Genomic DNA, 17,283 nt, shown 5'->3' with positions numbered 1-17,283 from the left:
CAGGCTATTTTTGTATCTGCAGTACAATTGAAAAAGACTGCATTTTATAGGATGGTTTAAAACTGTTCACTGCATGTCAACTGTTTGCATACTTTCTGATGAAACATAGAAATGTAGAAAATAGGTGCAGGAGTAGGCCATTCAGCCCTTCAAGCCTGCACCACCATTCAATATGATTGTGGCTGATCATGCAATCTCAGTGTCCCATTCCTGCCCTCTGCCCATACCCCTTGATCCCTTTAGCCACAAAGGCCGCATCCAGCTCCCTTTCGATTATATCTAATGAACTGGTCCCAACAGCTCCCTGTGGGAGAGAATTCCACAGGTTCATAACTCTCTGAGTGAATAAATTCTTCCTCATCTCAGCCCTGTATGGCTTGTCCCTTATACTTAGACTGTGACGCCTTGTTCTGGACTTCCCCAACATTGAGAACATTCTTCCCACCTCTAGTCTGTCCTGTCCCATCAGGATTTGAGATACCCCTCATTCTTCTAAATTCCACTGATTAGAAACCCAATCAATAGAGTCTTTCCTCATATGTCAGTCCTGCCATCCTAGGAAGCAGTTTAGTGAACCTTCGCTGGACTCCCTCAATAGCAAGAATGCCCTTCCTCAGACTAGGAGACCAAAACTGCACGCAATACTCAAGGTGTGGCCTCACCAAGGCCCTGTATAACTGCAGCAAGACATCCTTACTCCAATACTCAAATCCTTTTGCTCTGAAGGCCAGCATGCCATTAGCTTTCCTCACTGCCTGCTGCACCAGCATGCCGACCTTCAGCGACTGTTCCGCCATGACATCCGGGTCTCGTTGTACCTCACCTTTTCCTAAACTGCCACTATTCAGATAATAATCTGCCTTCCTGTTTTTGCAATCAAAGTGGATAACCTCACATTTATCAACATTATATTGCATTTTCCAAGTATTTGCCCACCCAGCCAGTCTACCCAAGTCAACCTGCAGCCTCTTGGTATCCTCCTCACAGTACACACTGCCACCCAGCTTAGTATCATTTGCAAATTTGGAGATATTGCATTCAATTCCTTTGTCCAAATCATTAATGTATATTGTGAATAGCTGAGGTCCAGCACTTGAACTGCAGTACCCCACTTGTCACTGCCTGCCACTCTGAAAAGGACCCAAAGTTTATTCCTACTCTCTGCTTCCTGTCTGCCAACCAGTTCTCTATCCATGTCAATACATTATCTCTGATACTATGAACTTTGATTTTCCTTACTAATCTCTTGTGCGGAAACTCATCAAAAGTCTTTTGAAAGTCCAGATACACAACATTTACTGATTCACCATTGTCTACTCTACTGGTCACATCCCCAAAAAATTCCAGAAGATTTGTCAAGCATGATTTCCCTTTTGTGAATCCATGCTGACTAGGACCGATTCTTGTCACTGCTTTCCAAATGCCCAGTTATTACATCCTTAATGACTGACTCCAGCATTTTCTCCACCACCCATGTCAGGCTGACCGGCCTATAATTCCCCATTTTCTCTCTCCCTCCTTTTTTAAAGAGTGGGGTTACATTAGCTACCCTCCAGTCCATTGGAACTCTTCCAGAGTCTACAGAATGCTGGAAAATGATCACTAATGCATCTGTCATTTCTGGGGCCACTTCCTTAAGTACTCTGGGATGCAGAGAATCAGGCCCAAGGGATTTATTGGGTTTCAATCCCATCAATTGCCCCAATACCATTTCCTGACTAATGACAACAAAGACTCCTTAGATTTTCAGCCCATTGTTTATAAATGAGCAGGTAGCCAGCCCACATGAAATTGCTGTTTTCAACCATTGGTTAACACTGTCACTTCACAGCGGCAGGGACCTGGTTCAATTCCACCCTTGGGTGACTGTCTGTGTGGAGTTTGCACATTCTCGCTGTGTCTGTGTGGGTTTCGTCCAGGTGCTCCAGTTTCCTCCCACAGTCCAAAGATGTGCAGGTGAGGTGGATTAGCTGTACTAAATTGCTCGTAGTATCCAAGGATGTGTTGGTTGGGTGGATTTCCCACGGGAAATGCAGGGTTACAGGGATAGGGTGGGGGGGCAGGTGTTTCTGGGTTGGATACTCTTTGGAGGGTTAGTGTGGACTCAATGGGCAAAAGGTCCTGCTTCTGCACTGTAGGGCTTCTATGATTGTATGATTTAAGATGGTGGTATATCATTAATAAAAAATAAATATTTTATTCAGAGCTTATCTACTCAGATCTGCTCATATCTAGAATTCCATCTAGTCTTGTTTGCACAACACCCTCTGAGTTCACTGACCTATATTGGTACCTGGTTCAGCAATGCCTCAATTTTTTAAATTCTCGACCCACTTTCAAATCCCTTCACGGCTTTCTTATTTCTATCTCTGTAGCTTCATTCAGTCTACAATACTCCAAAAACTCTGTGCTTCCCCAGTTGTGTCTTTAAGCATCTGCAATTTTAATCACCGATCCACTGGTGGCCATAGTTTAAATGCTAAGTTCTTACGTAAACCACCTTCTATCTTTATTCTTTTCAGGCATTTCTTAAAGCCTATGTCTTTCGATTTTGGTCAATGTTCCTTATCATCTCATAATGAATACAGCATAAAAGAAGGCCATCCAACCAATCAAGATTGCATCAGTTCTCTCCAGGGGCAATTCAAATAGTTCCACTCCACTGCCTTTTCCCCATAACACTACAATTTTTTTATATGTCATCAGCTTTGATGAGGTTCACCATCAAACATTACCAGTTAACATACCTGTGAAGTGCCTTGGACTATTCACTATGTTAAAGGTGCTTTTTAAATGCATGTAGTTGTTGAATGCAGTTCAAGACTGTATGTGTACTGATGATTATTTCAGGTAGTTTGTCAATGGAAGTGAAAATAATGTACAGCAACTCCAGGATCAGCACTCCAATGCAGCACAGAGAGGGTGTTGTATTATTGACTGCAGTCTTTCAAAGGAATGCTAAACTAAAACTCTTTCTGCATTGTCACATAAACGTAGATGATTACAGGTTGAAATTTGCACAGAGATGGTTACCCTACCCTGAATAAATGAGTGAGCTTGCCTTCACTTGACTGGGAAACTCCAAGACAATTTTGCAAACACTGGGGCATAAATGAATGAATGTATGAATGATTTATTGTCACATATATTTTGAAGATACAGTGAAAAGTGTTTTATTGGCACAATCCAGTTCCATTTTGATTTACAACAAGGATAGAAAGAAATTACTTAAGTAAGAGTTCATCTTCTATTCAAATTGGGGTATCAAGCTTCAGCGCTTCTGTAAAGTCTCTGCAAGGTGTTCTGATCCTCAAGCAGTCCCACTTCGGGAACAGCAATGACAACACCAATACTCCAGGAGACAGACTCTGCTACCCTTCCTGCCTCACCAACACTGCCAGGAGTGCAGGCTCTGGGCCCACTGCCACCGATGCTGCAGCCACCACCCTTCCAACAATGCTTCATCCTCGAAGATGAAGAAGAAAAGAAGATTAAAAAGAAAAAAGACATAAAGTACAAAGAAAAAATTATGACTCCACCTAGAACAGATAGACTCCAAAAAGCTCGAACACTACCTACTGTGCTGGCACTATCTTGAAAAAAGCAAATTGGCTCAGATTAGTATTTGGGAGGAAGTCCACCAAGAACAGTAGCTGCTGTTGGGCTACATCAAGTCCCTGCTGATGATTGTCAATGGAGCCAGGCACTCAGTTAATATGTGGGGATAAGGTGGGGCAGATTTGTCAGGTCCCAATGAATTAGGTGTAGATCCATGTTCATGAGGACCTGGGTGGACACACAAGGTGGGGCTTCCATTGCAGAATACATGTATAGTAATGCCACCTCAACTTCCAACAAGGTTGTCAGGTAAAATCCTGCCACAGGACCTGGGGCCGCCCTCCATGAGTAAACTGGCAGAAAGTGCAAGCCCTTTAAATGTCTTCTAATTATCCAACTGAAAATCTTCAATTGGACCAAGAGCAGGAAGTTGCTTGATATCTTCTCCACAACTGGTAAACCATCGATGGAAGTGGTTAAGCAGCAGGCACTGTATCCCTGATATGCCACATGGTTTTATGACCCACATGACCCAGTCTGATCCCAGTGAGGGAGGGGGTGTTGGCGTAAAATTCTACAGCTTATGCTGGTATTTGAAGAATAGGACCTGATGGTCTTCATGTTTTCCTGTGTATTCTAGGTTTGGAACTGTGTGGTCTTCAAAAAGTGTGCAGCTTGAGTCCACTGTCTACTTATGCAACAACTCTTTATACAGCGAGGTCTGTACATACATTCTCTTCACACGAGGTTACAGCATCTGCTCCCTTCCCGATCTCTCCACCATCTGATGTGACCCTGACATCATTATACATCACCACATATGCTTTTGGTGCTAACACCATTACTCTATAATAGCTGGCATATATTCTTCAACAAACACAACCAATTAACTAGACACTTATAAAATTCGTTGTTTGTAAACTAGCCACTTTACCTGTCTGAGTAATAACAGTAAACACAGTTCAAAAAGAATGAATTGGATATGACGCTCGGATGACAAATTGAATATAAAATGCTGTCTTCTTAACAAGCCGGATAATTGTTATTTTTTCTATTGCAGTTATAACAGTTCATGGCTATCACAGTTGGACATTGTCATTAATTTATCAATAATGATCTCTTGGAGGTATTACAAAAACCTGACAATAGGCTTGTGCAGGCTAGGTGGATTAGCCATGGTAAATGTAGGGTTACAGGGATCAGGTAGGGGGCTGGGTCTGAATGGGATGCTCTTTGGAGGGTTGGTGCACACTAACTGGGCCAAATGGCCTCTTTATGCATTATGGGGATTCAATGATTATTATTACTGAATAATAATTACGAAGTAGCCATGTCAAATTTTCTTGGATAATATAAATTCTGCCACATTAGTCAGATATTATTTCCAATATAAAACCAGAAATTGCTGGTGAAACTCAGCAGGTCTGGCAGCATTTGCAGGAAGAAAGCAGGGTTAATGCTTCAAGTTCGGTGACTCTTCATCGAGTTATTGGACTCGAGATGTTAACTCTGCTTTCTTTCCACAGATACTGCCAGACCTGTTGAGTATTCCCAGCAATTTTTGGTTTTGTTTCAGATCTCCAGCATTCGCAGTTCTTTGTTTTATATTACTCCAATACACTAAGTTGAGGGCGTGACATTTTATCAAGAATTAGTGTTTGTCACATTGTGTCAATTTTAACTACTTTATTGCAATAGCAATGTAACGAACAAAATTTGATGAGGAAAATTAGCACAGGAAATTCGTAACAAATGGAAATATGTAGTGCAGGAACAAAAACAGAAGTTGTTGGAAAAGCTCAGCAGGCCTAACAGCATCTATGAAGAAAAAAATCAGAGTTAACGTTTTGGGTCCGATGACTCTTCGTTAGAACTGATGGTAGCTAGGAAAGCATTGGTTTATATGCAGAAGATAGGGAGGGGGATGGGTAGGGAGTAAACAATAGGATAAAGGATAGAGCCCAAAGAGAGAGAAGAGCAGTTGGACAGGCAAAGGAGTTGATAATGATCTGGCTAGGAGAGTGAATAGCTGTTAATGGGAACTGTTAGTGACTAACAATAGGTACTGTGTAATGGCAGGCTATGTGATAACACGGCCTGGTGTGTGGGGGAGGGGGCTAGTACATGGGAGAGTTTAGGCCCTAAAATTATTGAACTCGATATTGAGTTTGAAGGGCTGCAGGGTCCCCAAGAGGAAAATGAGGTGTTGTTCTTCCAGCTTGCGTTGAGCTTCTCTGGAACACTGCAGCAAGCTGGAGACAGAGATGGTGGCCAGGGAACAGGGTGGTGTGTTAAAGTGGCAGGCGACAGGTAGCTTAGGGTCTTTTTTGCAAGCAGAATGTAGATGTTCTGTGAAACAGTCAGCTAGTTCACGCTTTGTTTCCCCAATGTGGAGGAGACCACATTGTGAGCAGCTAATGTGGTAGACTAGATTGTGTGAAGTGCAGGTGAAGTGTTGCTTCACCTGGAAGGTATGTTTGAGCCCTTGGATAATGGGGAGGGAGGAGGTAAATGGGCAGGTGTTACACCTTTGCCAGTAGCAGGGAGGGGAGGGGAACAGGTGTCTGGTGGTGGCATCTCGCTGGAGATGGCAGAAATGGTGTTTGATGATCTTCTGGATGTTGATGCTGGTGAGATGGTAGGTAAGGACCAGGGAAACCCTATCGCTGTTGTGGGAGGGAAGTGAAGGGGTGAGGCAGAAGTGCGGGAGATAGTTCGGACCCGGTTGAGGTCCCTGTCAACAACTGTGCTGGGGAATCTTCAGTTGAGGAAGAAGGTGGACATTTTGGAGGATCCCTTGTCGAAGTTGGCTTCATCTGAACATATGCAATGGAGAAGGAGGAACTGAAAGAATAGGATGGAGTCGTTACAGCAAATAGGGTGCAAGGATGTATACTCCAAGTAGCTGTGGTAGTCACTGGGTTTATAGTGGATATTAGTGGCCAGCCTTTCTCCAGAAATGGAAACAGAAATGTCGAGGAAGGGAAGGGAGGAGTCAGAGATACACCAGGTGAGAGTGAGGGCAGGTTGGAAATTGGAAGTGAAATCGATGAATATTTCCAATTCTGGACAAGAGAGGGAAGACACTACCTATTGTTACTCACTAACAGCTGTCCAGTCCCCATTAACAGCTGTTTACCCTCCTAGCCAGTTCGTTATCAACTCCTTTGTCTATCCAACCGCTGTTCTTTCACTTTGGGCTCTATCCTTTATTCTATCATTTACTCTCTACCCCATTCCCCTTCTGCATATAAACCAACACTTTCCTAGCTACCATCAGTTCTGAGGAAGGATCCATGGACCTGAAAAGTTAACTCTGATTTTTTCTTCACAAATGCTGCTAGATCTGCTGAATTTTTCCAGCAACTTCTGTTTTTGTTCCTGATTTACAGCATCCACAGTTCTTTTGGTTTTTAATATGTAGTGTAGGCTCAGAATTTGGATTATTAATATCTAGCCCTGAATTTTAAGGGCCTACTTAATGAAATTTAAATCCAAAAATTTGTGCTGGAAACAGGATGGTATCAGTATTTAGACAATTGACTGGGTTCGTGCCTAAAGTGATATGTGGTTGAAATAATACATTGCAGATTGTAAAAGACATGGATAAGGATTTAGCTGTGGTATCCAGATTAGTGAAGAATAAGCAATACTGAAATAAAATATTAGCCTGGAATTACATCACAACGGTGGAAGAAAGAGTAAAAACATTAGTGAGTAGCATCAGAATTGCAATAGTGTTAGGCCAAATAGAATCTGAGAAGAGAAGCTAAGAGCTATGCTGAAACAGGAGCAAGAAGCATATTGTGTGTTTATGCAGTAAAATATCTAATGCAGGTGAGGAGGATGGTGGGGAAAATGAAAGTGGTTTGGAAAAGGTTCGAGACGTCCGCCCTCTGACATCAAAATTGATAAACTGGGTTTTGGCTACACTAAAGACATGTCTAATGCAGCAGGACAAATAAAAAGAATTGCTCTTAAAATTCATGAATGTCGCTGCATTATGAGAAAATAAACACATAAAAGACACTTGTCAAATTGGAATGTGTGGAATGATAAAAATGAGAAGCAGGGCTGGGAAATCAATAGATAGTAGGAACTGCAGATGCTGGAAAATCCGAGACAACAAGGTGAGACAGGAAGGCTTCCTGCTCCTATGATGCTGCTTGGCCTGCTGTGTTCATCCAGCTCTGCACCTTGTTGTCTGGGAAATCAATACTTGGGCTGTCGAAGAGAAATTGGAGATGACAAAAATGCCTCACACTAGGAGATGAAGTTCTAAATGGCTAGATACTATTAGAAATAATAGCATCCACTACATTTATTGAAAGGATGCAGGAATTTGATTATGGTTGCAGTAAAGCTATGGCACTATCATTAAGAGGTAAGATAGTAGAACTTACAGCATTACTGAGTCTGAATGAGGAAAATATGTCTTTTTAAAAGAGTGATAAAAGAGCGATAAGGTTCGGAAAACAAGACCTCGGCTTCAATGGAGATAGTCATGCTATCTGACCACGTGAGCCAAGAAAATTTGGAATAGTGAGGATCAAGGCTGTGGAGCGCCATTGAAAAGGCAAGAAATATGAGAATTGTTCTTGGAAGTTTTGAATAGGACAGGATTGGAGAATGGAGTGAATGCCAGAGGTCTGACTAGTTTGTAGAAATTGTAGAAGGTATTCAGAAATTAAAACAAGAACCATTTTTTAAATTTCAATTACATGAGGAGGAAAATAGGACTGAGCAGGTGTTGAAGTGATGAACTTATAAGAATTCCTTGGCACAGGGTGATGCAAGAGACTGCCCATTCAAACCTACGGCCACAAAAAGATAATTGACAAGAAGCAGCTACCACAATCCAATTTACTAGACTATGACTTAAAAAAAAGCCCAATGATTGTAAAGTAAATTATAATTCTAGACTCCGCTTAAGACTATTCTGGACCCTACACGTTCTTCAGATGATCCTTCTCACTTAATTTTGAGAATACAGACCCTTCTGACACTTGGACAGTCTGAAGAACTTATTTAACTCTCTCAGAAGGAACCAGCTGAGAATATGAACGTTCTCCAGGCTTTTTAACAAGTTTTAGCCAGATTATAAAAAATTGAATATAAGCATCCAGACAACTCTACAGAATACTGTAACTCTCCAGTGAAACATATATGAAGGTGTGCTCTTGAATTTGGATACAGAAGACTATATGACACAATACATTTTCGAAATGATACAGATGTTTATTGAAGAACTGAACATGCATTTCACATTTAATGGAAAGTTAATCACATTATTGGTATTTCTAGGAAAAAAAAAGTATAATTTTGTTTCTAACAGAGAAACAAAGTTTACTAAATGTTACAGTTATTAATGAAATCCATCAACATTTTAAGCAGCATTTACATGAATAGAAACCTACAGAGTTTAGTGAGATAGTTCTATCCCAATGAAGGGGAGATGTATTATTACTACATTACAGCAGCAAGACCTTTACCATGAGAAGTGCTGGTTTGAATCTCTTATCTGAAAATCACCTGAGTGACTCTCTTCATACCACTATAAGAGTGAAGCAGCAGGAAGCTCATGAGCACACGTGCCAGTCATCATGGCTTGTGCTAACCCATCACGCTTTCCAAAATCAAGTTCCTGATTTTCAGAAAACTGCTTTATGTTAGGATGTGAACACAATAAGCACTGGATTATTGTGTATTTTCTTTTGCATAGGTACAGGATGTTCTACTGGAGGAGCACCAAGTTTGCCCAGACACGTTTTTTGCCAAACCAGATGAAGCCAGCTTTTATTTTTTTCATCCCTAAATCATAGGAGAACCTATGATTACAACTGGATTCCCTTATGATTATTAATATAGGTAAATAGAGAATTTAACATAACAACGTAATTTTAAAAATCACACAAAAGGAGTCATACAGCACAGAAACAGACCCTTCAGTCCAACATGATTATGCTAACCAATGGGATATTAAATTGTGAGTAACGAGGTTTTCAAATATAAAATAATTAATGTATAGATTACTCCAAAGCTTGGTTTATGCACACTCCAATGGAGTCTCTGGATTTTCATCAAATCTCCTTCAGTTCATTTGTAGCTCTGTACTTAAAGTAATTTGTCTGTTAGAATCTTCAATTTCTCAATATCCTGTTTCGATGGTGTCATTTTGTCAGCATCTATCAGTAGGAAACAACCATCAAAGCCATTAATTATGATACATTCAAAGAAAGAACTGATTTTACACTCACAAAACAACAACTTTCCACCATGTGGTATGGACTACTGATAAAAGGAAGCTGGTTAAATAGATGGAAACACAAGGCCAGCAGGAGTGAGGCTTATTAGTATTAAAATAATAAATACCGTTTGCAAACAACAGTGATCAGAGCACCCTGTCTAGAAGTGGTGTGCAGGCAAGATTTTTTAAAAAGCTAGATGCATGATGCAAACACATTGTCTAAGTCATTCCTAATTCCAGTGGTGTAGAATATGTCATTTTTAAAAGCTAAGATAGAAGTTCTTTCTTCCCTTAATTCATAGCCCATTGTGTGTCAGCTCTTTAAAACAGCTATTCAATTACTGAATTCCTCCTGCTTTCTGTCTGCAAATTTTCCCCTTCAATAGCCTTGCTGACTTCCCTTCTAAATTTGTTAATAATCACTACTGAATTATTCCACTACCCTTTCTGGCAGTGCATTCCAGAACACATTGCGTAACCCCATCAACTCACCTTGTTTTTTTTGCCAGATATCTTAAATTTGAGTCCTTGGGCCACTGGAAAATATTTTTATTTATTTGCTCTATCAAAATGCTAATCATTTTGGCTCTATTAAATGTCCCCTTAACCTTCTTTACTCTTAAGGAGAGAAACTTCAGTTTATCAGTCTCTCCAGTAACTGAAGTTCCATATCCCTAGTACCATTCAAGTTAATTCCCTTTATCCTCAATACCGAAGCCTGCATAACATTCTTAAAAGTGTCATATGCAGAACTGAACCCAATAATTCATCTAATAGCTAACCAATGATTTAATAAAGTCTTCGTATAACTTCATTGCTATTGTATTCTATGCCTCTGATTATAAAGTCAAAGTTCCCACTTGTTTTTGCTCACAGGTTTATCAACTTCTGCCATCAAATGTTTCTGTAGGCATAACATAGGTCTTGCTGCTGTACTCATTTTAAGGTTAGATCATTTAGCTTTTGTAGTGTCTGCTCATTCTTTTTATAAACAGAAGCAGGAACCACAAGAAAAAGGTCTGACCTTTGAGTTTCTGAACTTCCCTTAAAATGTCTTCATACACTTGCACAAACAGCTCCTCTGGGGGTTTTGTTCCATCCAAGTAGACTGAGGCAAAAACATACACTTGCATCATTTGATGCTCTGTGTCATTTTCTGCAGTCCAAATTTGTAATTTTTATTTACAGCATTCTCTCATAAACATGAGTTAAAAATGTAAAAAATACTACAAGTAACAAAAACCTTGAAAAATGGGTGATGCCAAAATGTGAAATTAGCAGCTGGGTATTATAAATATCACAAATATATCACAAATTACTTCTTGAATAATTAAAAAGACATCAATGGCTTTCACACACGAAAACATTTTAAAGTCCCAGATTTGCAATGAGTCCGGCTGATTAAGGAGGCATATGAAAATGATGGGTAGGTTCCAATTCTGGGAGCTTCATTCCTATACTGGCAAGTTTTACTGGTGTGGGATACAGGTGTGAGCAGCCAGCCCATCTGCAGCTAAACTGCCTTTGCCTGCTCCATTGTGGGACACACAGTTCAGACTCTTCTACAATGTTGGTGTAAGTGGGCCCCTTCTTTAAGCAGAAGAGGTTCATAATCTCTGAGGAATTGTTCAGTCACCAATGAAAAAAAAACGCATGCAACATTTTGAGATAACAAGTTGTACAGCTCTACACCTTGTTCTCTCATGCAACATTTTACTTCTTTTCTCATAAGATGCCAATCAATCACATTATCAATGTCAGAAGCTTCTCTCCACTTTACACCTTTTCATCTCCCGTGCATTTTAATCAGTTAAATTTTCTTTGTGGTTTGTGTGTTTATTTACGCAAGATCCATGCATTTTAATCAGTTAAATTTTCTTTGTGGTTTGTGTGTTTATTTACACAAGATTAACAAGTGCAAAGTGGAGAAAAACTTCTAACATTAAGACTATGAGATAGCAAGAACTGCAGATGCTGGAGTCAAAGACAACTCAATGTGGAGCTGGAGGAACATTAAGACTATGAATGCTGCAATTGATTGACAACATTATGAGAAGAGAAGCAATGAGAATGTTGAATTAGTTTTTTCTATTCATTCTTTAACAGGTTGTAAGCTAATCAGTTCTTTTTCCAGTCTTTAAAGTCTTTATTTCATGTTTCAGGATCATTTCAAAGACTTGTCAGTAGTTCATTGGTTTTCTTCTGGATGCTGGGAGACTGGCTACGGAGGATGTATGTGTAACATGACAGTATGGGAGAGATGAGAGTCATGAAGGGGCATGGAGGAGACATAAGAGACCATGGAAGGGTCTTGGGGATAAGAGGGGATGTGACTGGGGACATGAAGGGAGCATGGTGCACTAGCCGCGGGTTCAGGGGAAGTAGAGGATAAAGGTTTAAGGGATGACCATTATGATTACATCTGGGCCTATTTCCTAGTAAATGGACATAGACCTTTTAAGCCAGCCTCACCATCCATCTGTCTCTGTTGCATCTTTGCACCTGACCCCAGAGATGTTGGGACTGATTCCATTCCATTTTCACTTTCCCAGAATGAAAATGTGGCAGGTGAGGGCCTCTTAATTGGAATTAATTTGCAGAATTCAGACTTCCCTGATTTCCACTTGAGACTCCTTCACAAAAATCTCACCCTAGTTTCTGTTCATCGTAACAATTACAGCCAATGATAGAATTTGGTTAATCTAAATTCATCCTTTATAATGTTTTCTTCTTATATGAGTTTTTAAACATGCAGATATATATCAATTTAGTTGGTTGATTGTTTTAAGTTTTAAAAAAATTATTATTCAGAAAATTCTGAATATTAAAATGAAAATTTACAGCATTCCGTCTATCGATTGTTCTTCACAAGAGTGAATCATGCTTAAGTCAGAAAACAACTACAAACATAAATCAAAGTGAGAAAACTTACTTATGTCAGACACTTTCTCTTCCATATCTTTTCTGTTTCTGAGGTACATTGGCCACACGTGTCCATCAAAATTTCCAGGTGGATCAGGTGGATTATAGACCCTTAAACTAAAATATAAAGATTCTGTTCACAGTTTCACATAGTTTGGCGATAATGACGGGTTTTAAATAATTTAAATCAGTTCTTACCTTCTTCTTCTCTTACATTCTTCATATGGAATGGAGAGATAGTAACGTTGACTAAAAACATCATTTAAGGGCCTAAAAACATATATTGGTATGTATCGGTAATATGTATAAATACACAAAACTCTGTGACTGATTACAGGTTCCACAACATCCATATCTGGACTGGTAAAGGTTTATTGGAACAATATGTTCTGAGTTAATTTGAATGGGAATTGGTGGAAGTTACAAAAACATCCACTCTCCCGCATTCATTTACTTTTGGCCTTAACAGTTGATAAGGGTCAGGAAAACTGAACTTGCACTGCACACTGCTTGTAGCATAACCAGTTAATGCTCCCATGTTTTATGAATAGCCTAGCATGATTTTGAGCAGTCCAATAATTTCCTTACAGCCCCCAGATAATCCACAGGTTCTGAATAATAATTTAATAAAAATATAATACAAATAATTTTACATTACAACCAACTGAATGTTTTAAAGATACAGCAAACATACCTATAATTGTAAAGGAGGAAACCTTCCACTATTAGGATGTTAACTTTGTTCTCTGATAAATCTGGAAGTGTTTGTTCAGGATGTCCAACAGCTATGTTTTCCATCCAGGCATAAACTGAATTCATCATTGCTTCCATATCCAGAGCTGTGATAACTAAAAAATAATTATGCCTATTGAGAAACTACTGCTCTCAAAAGAAACACACTCACTCATGTAACAAAATATTAATGTGACAAGTGTTGGTACACATATATATCTGATTTTTATTTTAGTTTTTTTAAGAGCTCTATTCATTTCCAGTAGAAGCTCACTGATTTGAATTCCAATATTATCATCTTTTGATTTGGAACATAAATGGAGTCAGGAGTTAAATCTATTCTTATTCAGAGAACTAAAGGAATATTACATGCTGGTGCCATTTCAAATCTGTGAGATGGCAGAAAGGAAATCAAAAATGGGTTGGAGAGACTGAAGGAGGGAAGAAACTGCAAGTATTCTCGTAGAATATTTACAGGCGGGAGACCGTTTTGATTAAATACCAACCTCCTGCCACGTCCCCATTAGTCTGCACATTGTTTCTATTTAAATAATCATCCACTGTCCTCTTGAATGACTTAATTGAAACTGTCTTCACCACACTTCCAGGCTGTGGACCATTTGCTACATGAAAAAGGTTTTTTCTCAACTCACATTTGCTTCTTTTGCAAAACACTTTAGATGTCTCTCGAGTTCCTTTTTCTATTATTCCACTGTTAATTCTCTCTTCATTTCTGGGAACCAAGTTTCTGATAGCATGGCATCAGCATAGCATTATTCCTAAACTTTCAACAACTCCAAGCTTCAAACTGTCCTGTCTGGTTCGCCACCTTTTCATGTGTTTCTCCCTATTTATTCTGCTTAGGCCCTTCATGATTTTGCAAACTTCTATTAAATCTCCCCTCAGTCTTCTCCATTCCAAGGAAAACAGTCCTAACTTTACCAATTTATCCTCATAACTGAAGTTTTTTATTTCTGGAGCCATTATCGTAAACCTCTTCTGCACTCTCTCCAATGCATTCACATCCTCCCTAAAGAATGGTGGCCAGGACTGTACACAATATTCCATCTGAGGACTAAAAGTTCAGCATAACATCTCTGCTTTTGTAGTCTATGCCCCTACTAATGAAGCCTAGAATATTACACCCTGTTTTCTGTAATACTGAAGCTGTAGTTACCAGTAGATGCCAGTAGAGAGAAAGAAATCAAATTTTCCAATGCTAAGAGAATTCCTTGAGTATGTGCTATCATCTGTTACAGTATATGTTGGTAATTATTCCATGTTCCTACAGTTCTCGTAAGGTTGCATCATGCAGAGCAATTAGACCAGATCAAGTTCAACAAGTTCTCTGTTCCTTTGAAGTGAAAACCTATGACCACTACGTTGTGATAGTTGCACTGAAAATCTGTTGCAGAGATGTTATTTTGGGTCTGTATTTACTGTGGATATGAAGGCTAGGGAACTCTGGGAAATAGATATTGATGTAATGAAAACAGTCCACATTACAGAAGAGGAGAAGAGGAGGTGACGGAGGTCTTGAAAAACATAAAGGTGGACGAACCTTGGGGACCTAATCAAGTGTATCCCAGGATGTTGTGGGAAGCTAGGAAGGAAATCGCAGGGCCCTAGCAGAGATATATGTATCCTTTACTGCCATAGGTGAGGTGCCAGAGGACTGCAGCATGGCTAATGTTGTACCTTTGCTTAAGAAAGGCTTTAAAGAAAAACCTATGAACTGTAGACTGGTGAGTCTAACATCAGTGGTGGTTAAGTTTTGGAGGGGATTCTGAGATAATTTACATGCATTGGGAGAGACAAGGACTGATTAGGGATAGTTGGCATGGCTTTGTGCATGGGAAAACGTGTCTCACAAGTTTGATTGAGTTTTTTGAGGACATGACCAAAAAGATAGATGAGGGCAGAACAGTAGACATTGTCTACATGGACTTTAGTAAAGCCTTTGACAAGGTTCCCCGTGGTACACTGGTTAGTCAAGTTGGATCACATGCGATTCAGGGAGAGACCATCAATTGGATACAAAATTGGCTTGATGATAGGAGACAGAGAGTGGTGGTGGAGGGTTGTTTTTCAGACTGGAGGCCTGTGAACAGCAGTGTTCCACAGGGATCGGTGTTGGGTCCACTGTTGTTTGTCATTTATATAAAAAAATTTGGATGAGAATTTAGAAGGCATGGTTAGTAAGTTTGCGGATGACACCAAAATTGATAGTACAATGGACAGTGAAGAAAGTTATTTAAGATTACAAAGGGATCTAGATAAATTGGGCCAATTGGTTGAGGAATGGCAGATAGAGTTTAATTTGGATAAATGCAAGGTATTGCATTACACAGTTAACGGTGGGAGCCTAGGCAGTGCTGTCGAACAGACAGACCTGAGGGTTCAAGTACATAGTTCTTTGAAAGCTGTGTCACAGGTGGACAAGGTGTTTAAGAAGGCATTTAGCACGTTTGCCTTCATTGCTCAGACCACTGAGTATAGGAGTGGGGACGACATGTTGAGGTTGTACAGGCCATTGGTGAGGCCACTTTTGGAGTACTATGGAGAGTTCGGGTCGTCTTTCTATAGGAAGGACAAAACTAAATTGTGGAGGATTCAGAAAAGATTTACAAGGATGTTGCCGGGACTGGAGAGTTTGAGTTATAAGGAGAGGCTAGATAGATTGGGACTTTTTTCACTGGAGCGTAGGAGTTTCAGGGGTGACATTATAGAGGTATTTTCCTGAGGGTGGGGGAGTTCAAAACTATATTTTTAAGATGAGAGGCAAAAGATTTAAAACAGACATCAGGGGCAACTTCTTCACACAGAGGGTGGTTTGTATGCGGAATGAACTGCCAGAGGAAGTGGTAGATGCAAGTACAGTGTCAACATTTAAAAGACATTCAGACAGGTAAATGAATAGGAAAAGTTTAGAGGGATATGGGCCAAATGCAGGCAAGTGGGACTAGTTTAGTTCAGGAAACTTGGTCGGCATGGATGAATTGGGCTGAAGGGTCTGTTTCTGTGCTGTATGACTTTATGACTGTCTGACAAATCTTACCGTCATACTGCTGAAACCCATCTTCTCCAATCTCTACCTCACTGGCAGGCTGGAAAAAATAAATATAAAAGTTTAGTCCAAAATGCAATTCCTCATCCATAGTTTTAGAAATTAGTCTCAACTTTTGGCCCATACAAGATTTGAAGCTTGGAGCTATTGAAAATTTACGAATAGTGGTTTGCTGATTCCATGCTTTCAGAAGTTCAACTCCCAGAAACGAAGAGAGAATTACCAGCGGATTAACAGGAAAAGGATTTAAGAGAAGTTTATTACAATGAACAAAGAAGATGAGACACTTTCAAAACAAAGTTATGAAAGGTGGCAGGCCTGTAAGAACAGTGTGTGCAATAACCATTAGCCACAATGGCTCATGGAGACTTAGCTAGGCAATATGCTCTACAAGAGACCTTTCAGTGGGCAAAAAGGTGTAAACAAAAAGGCAGAATAAAATTAATTAAAATAGGATCATAATTCAACTTAATAAAAGATAAGGAGAAAGCACTTTGCTAATTTTAGGAATTTACAGAAAATAAAGGATACTTAAAACATTACACAGCCAGAACAGTAGATGGTGCCACCAGCTTAAAAGTAAATTTAACAGATATTGTGACCCTATTAATTCTTTGGACATGATCCTACAGGTTAAGTTAGCATTGCATCTGCAGATGTTCTGTGGTGGTGGCCCCAGTGGAGTTTGAAGGATCAGTGGGAGAGTAACTATCTGCATTTAAAACAATGCTACATTCCAAATGAAATCTTAACTACA

General features: G+C 39.7%; 1 protein-coding gene across 1 annotated transcript; it reads right to left on the bottom strand.

The window, feature by feature from the left end:
- Nucleotides 1-8,801: 8,801 nt before the first annotated feature.
- Nucleotides 8,802-16,617, bottom strand: LOC109928631 (nicotinamide riboside kinase 1). The gene is made up of 6 exons (XM_048593016.1): nucleotides 16,518-16,617; nucleotides 13,422-13,575; nucleotides 12,926-12,997; nucleotides 12,738-12,844; nucleotides 10,830-10,913; nucleotides 8,802-9,743 (listed from the first exon to the last, which is right to left on the bottom strand). Exons 1-6 carry the CDS (start codon nucleotides 16,615-16,617, stop codon nucleotides 9,673-9,675), a joined length of 588 nt encoding a protein of 195 aa, XP_048448973.1. The 3' UTR covers nucleotides 8,802-9,672.
- Between the last annotated feature and the right edge of the window lie 666 nt (nucleotides 16,618-17,283).

The sequence above is a fragment of the Rhincodon typus genome, unplaced genomic scaffold, assembly GCF_021869965.1.
Source record: "Rhincodon typus isolate 14 unplaced genomic scaffold, sRhiTyp1.1 hic_rhity00002214, whole genome shotgun sequence".
Taxonomy (NCBI): Eukaryota; Metazoa; Chordata; class Chondrichthyes; order Orectolobiformes; family Rhincodontidae; genus Rhincodon; species Rhincodon typus.
This window is presented reverse-complemented; position numbering and strand designations above follow the sequence as displayed.

Bases quoted from the DNA above. Each gene is read 5' to 3' on its own strand.
- LOC109928631 (XM_048593016.1), bottom strand. From the start codon at position 16,617: ATGGATGAGGAATTGCATTTTGGACTAAACTTTTATATTTATTTTTTC. The intron at 12,998-13,421 runs GTATGTTTGCTG...ATATGTTTTTAG, and splicing joins TTCCTCCTTTACAATTATAG to GCCCTTAAATGATGTTTTTA. The intron at 9,744-10,829 runs GTCAGACCTTTT...TCCTACTGATAG, and splicing joins GGAAGTTCAGAAACTCAAAG to ATGCTGACAAAATGACACCA.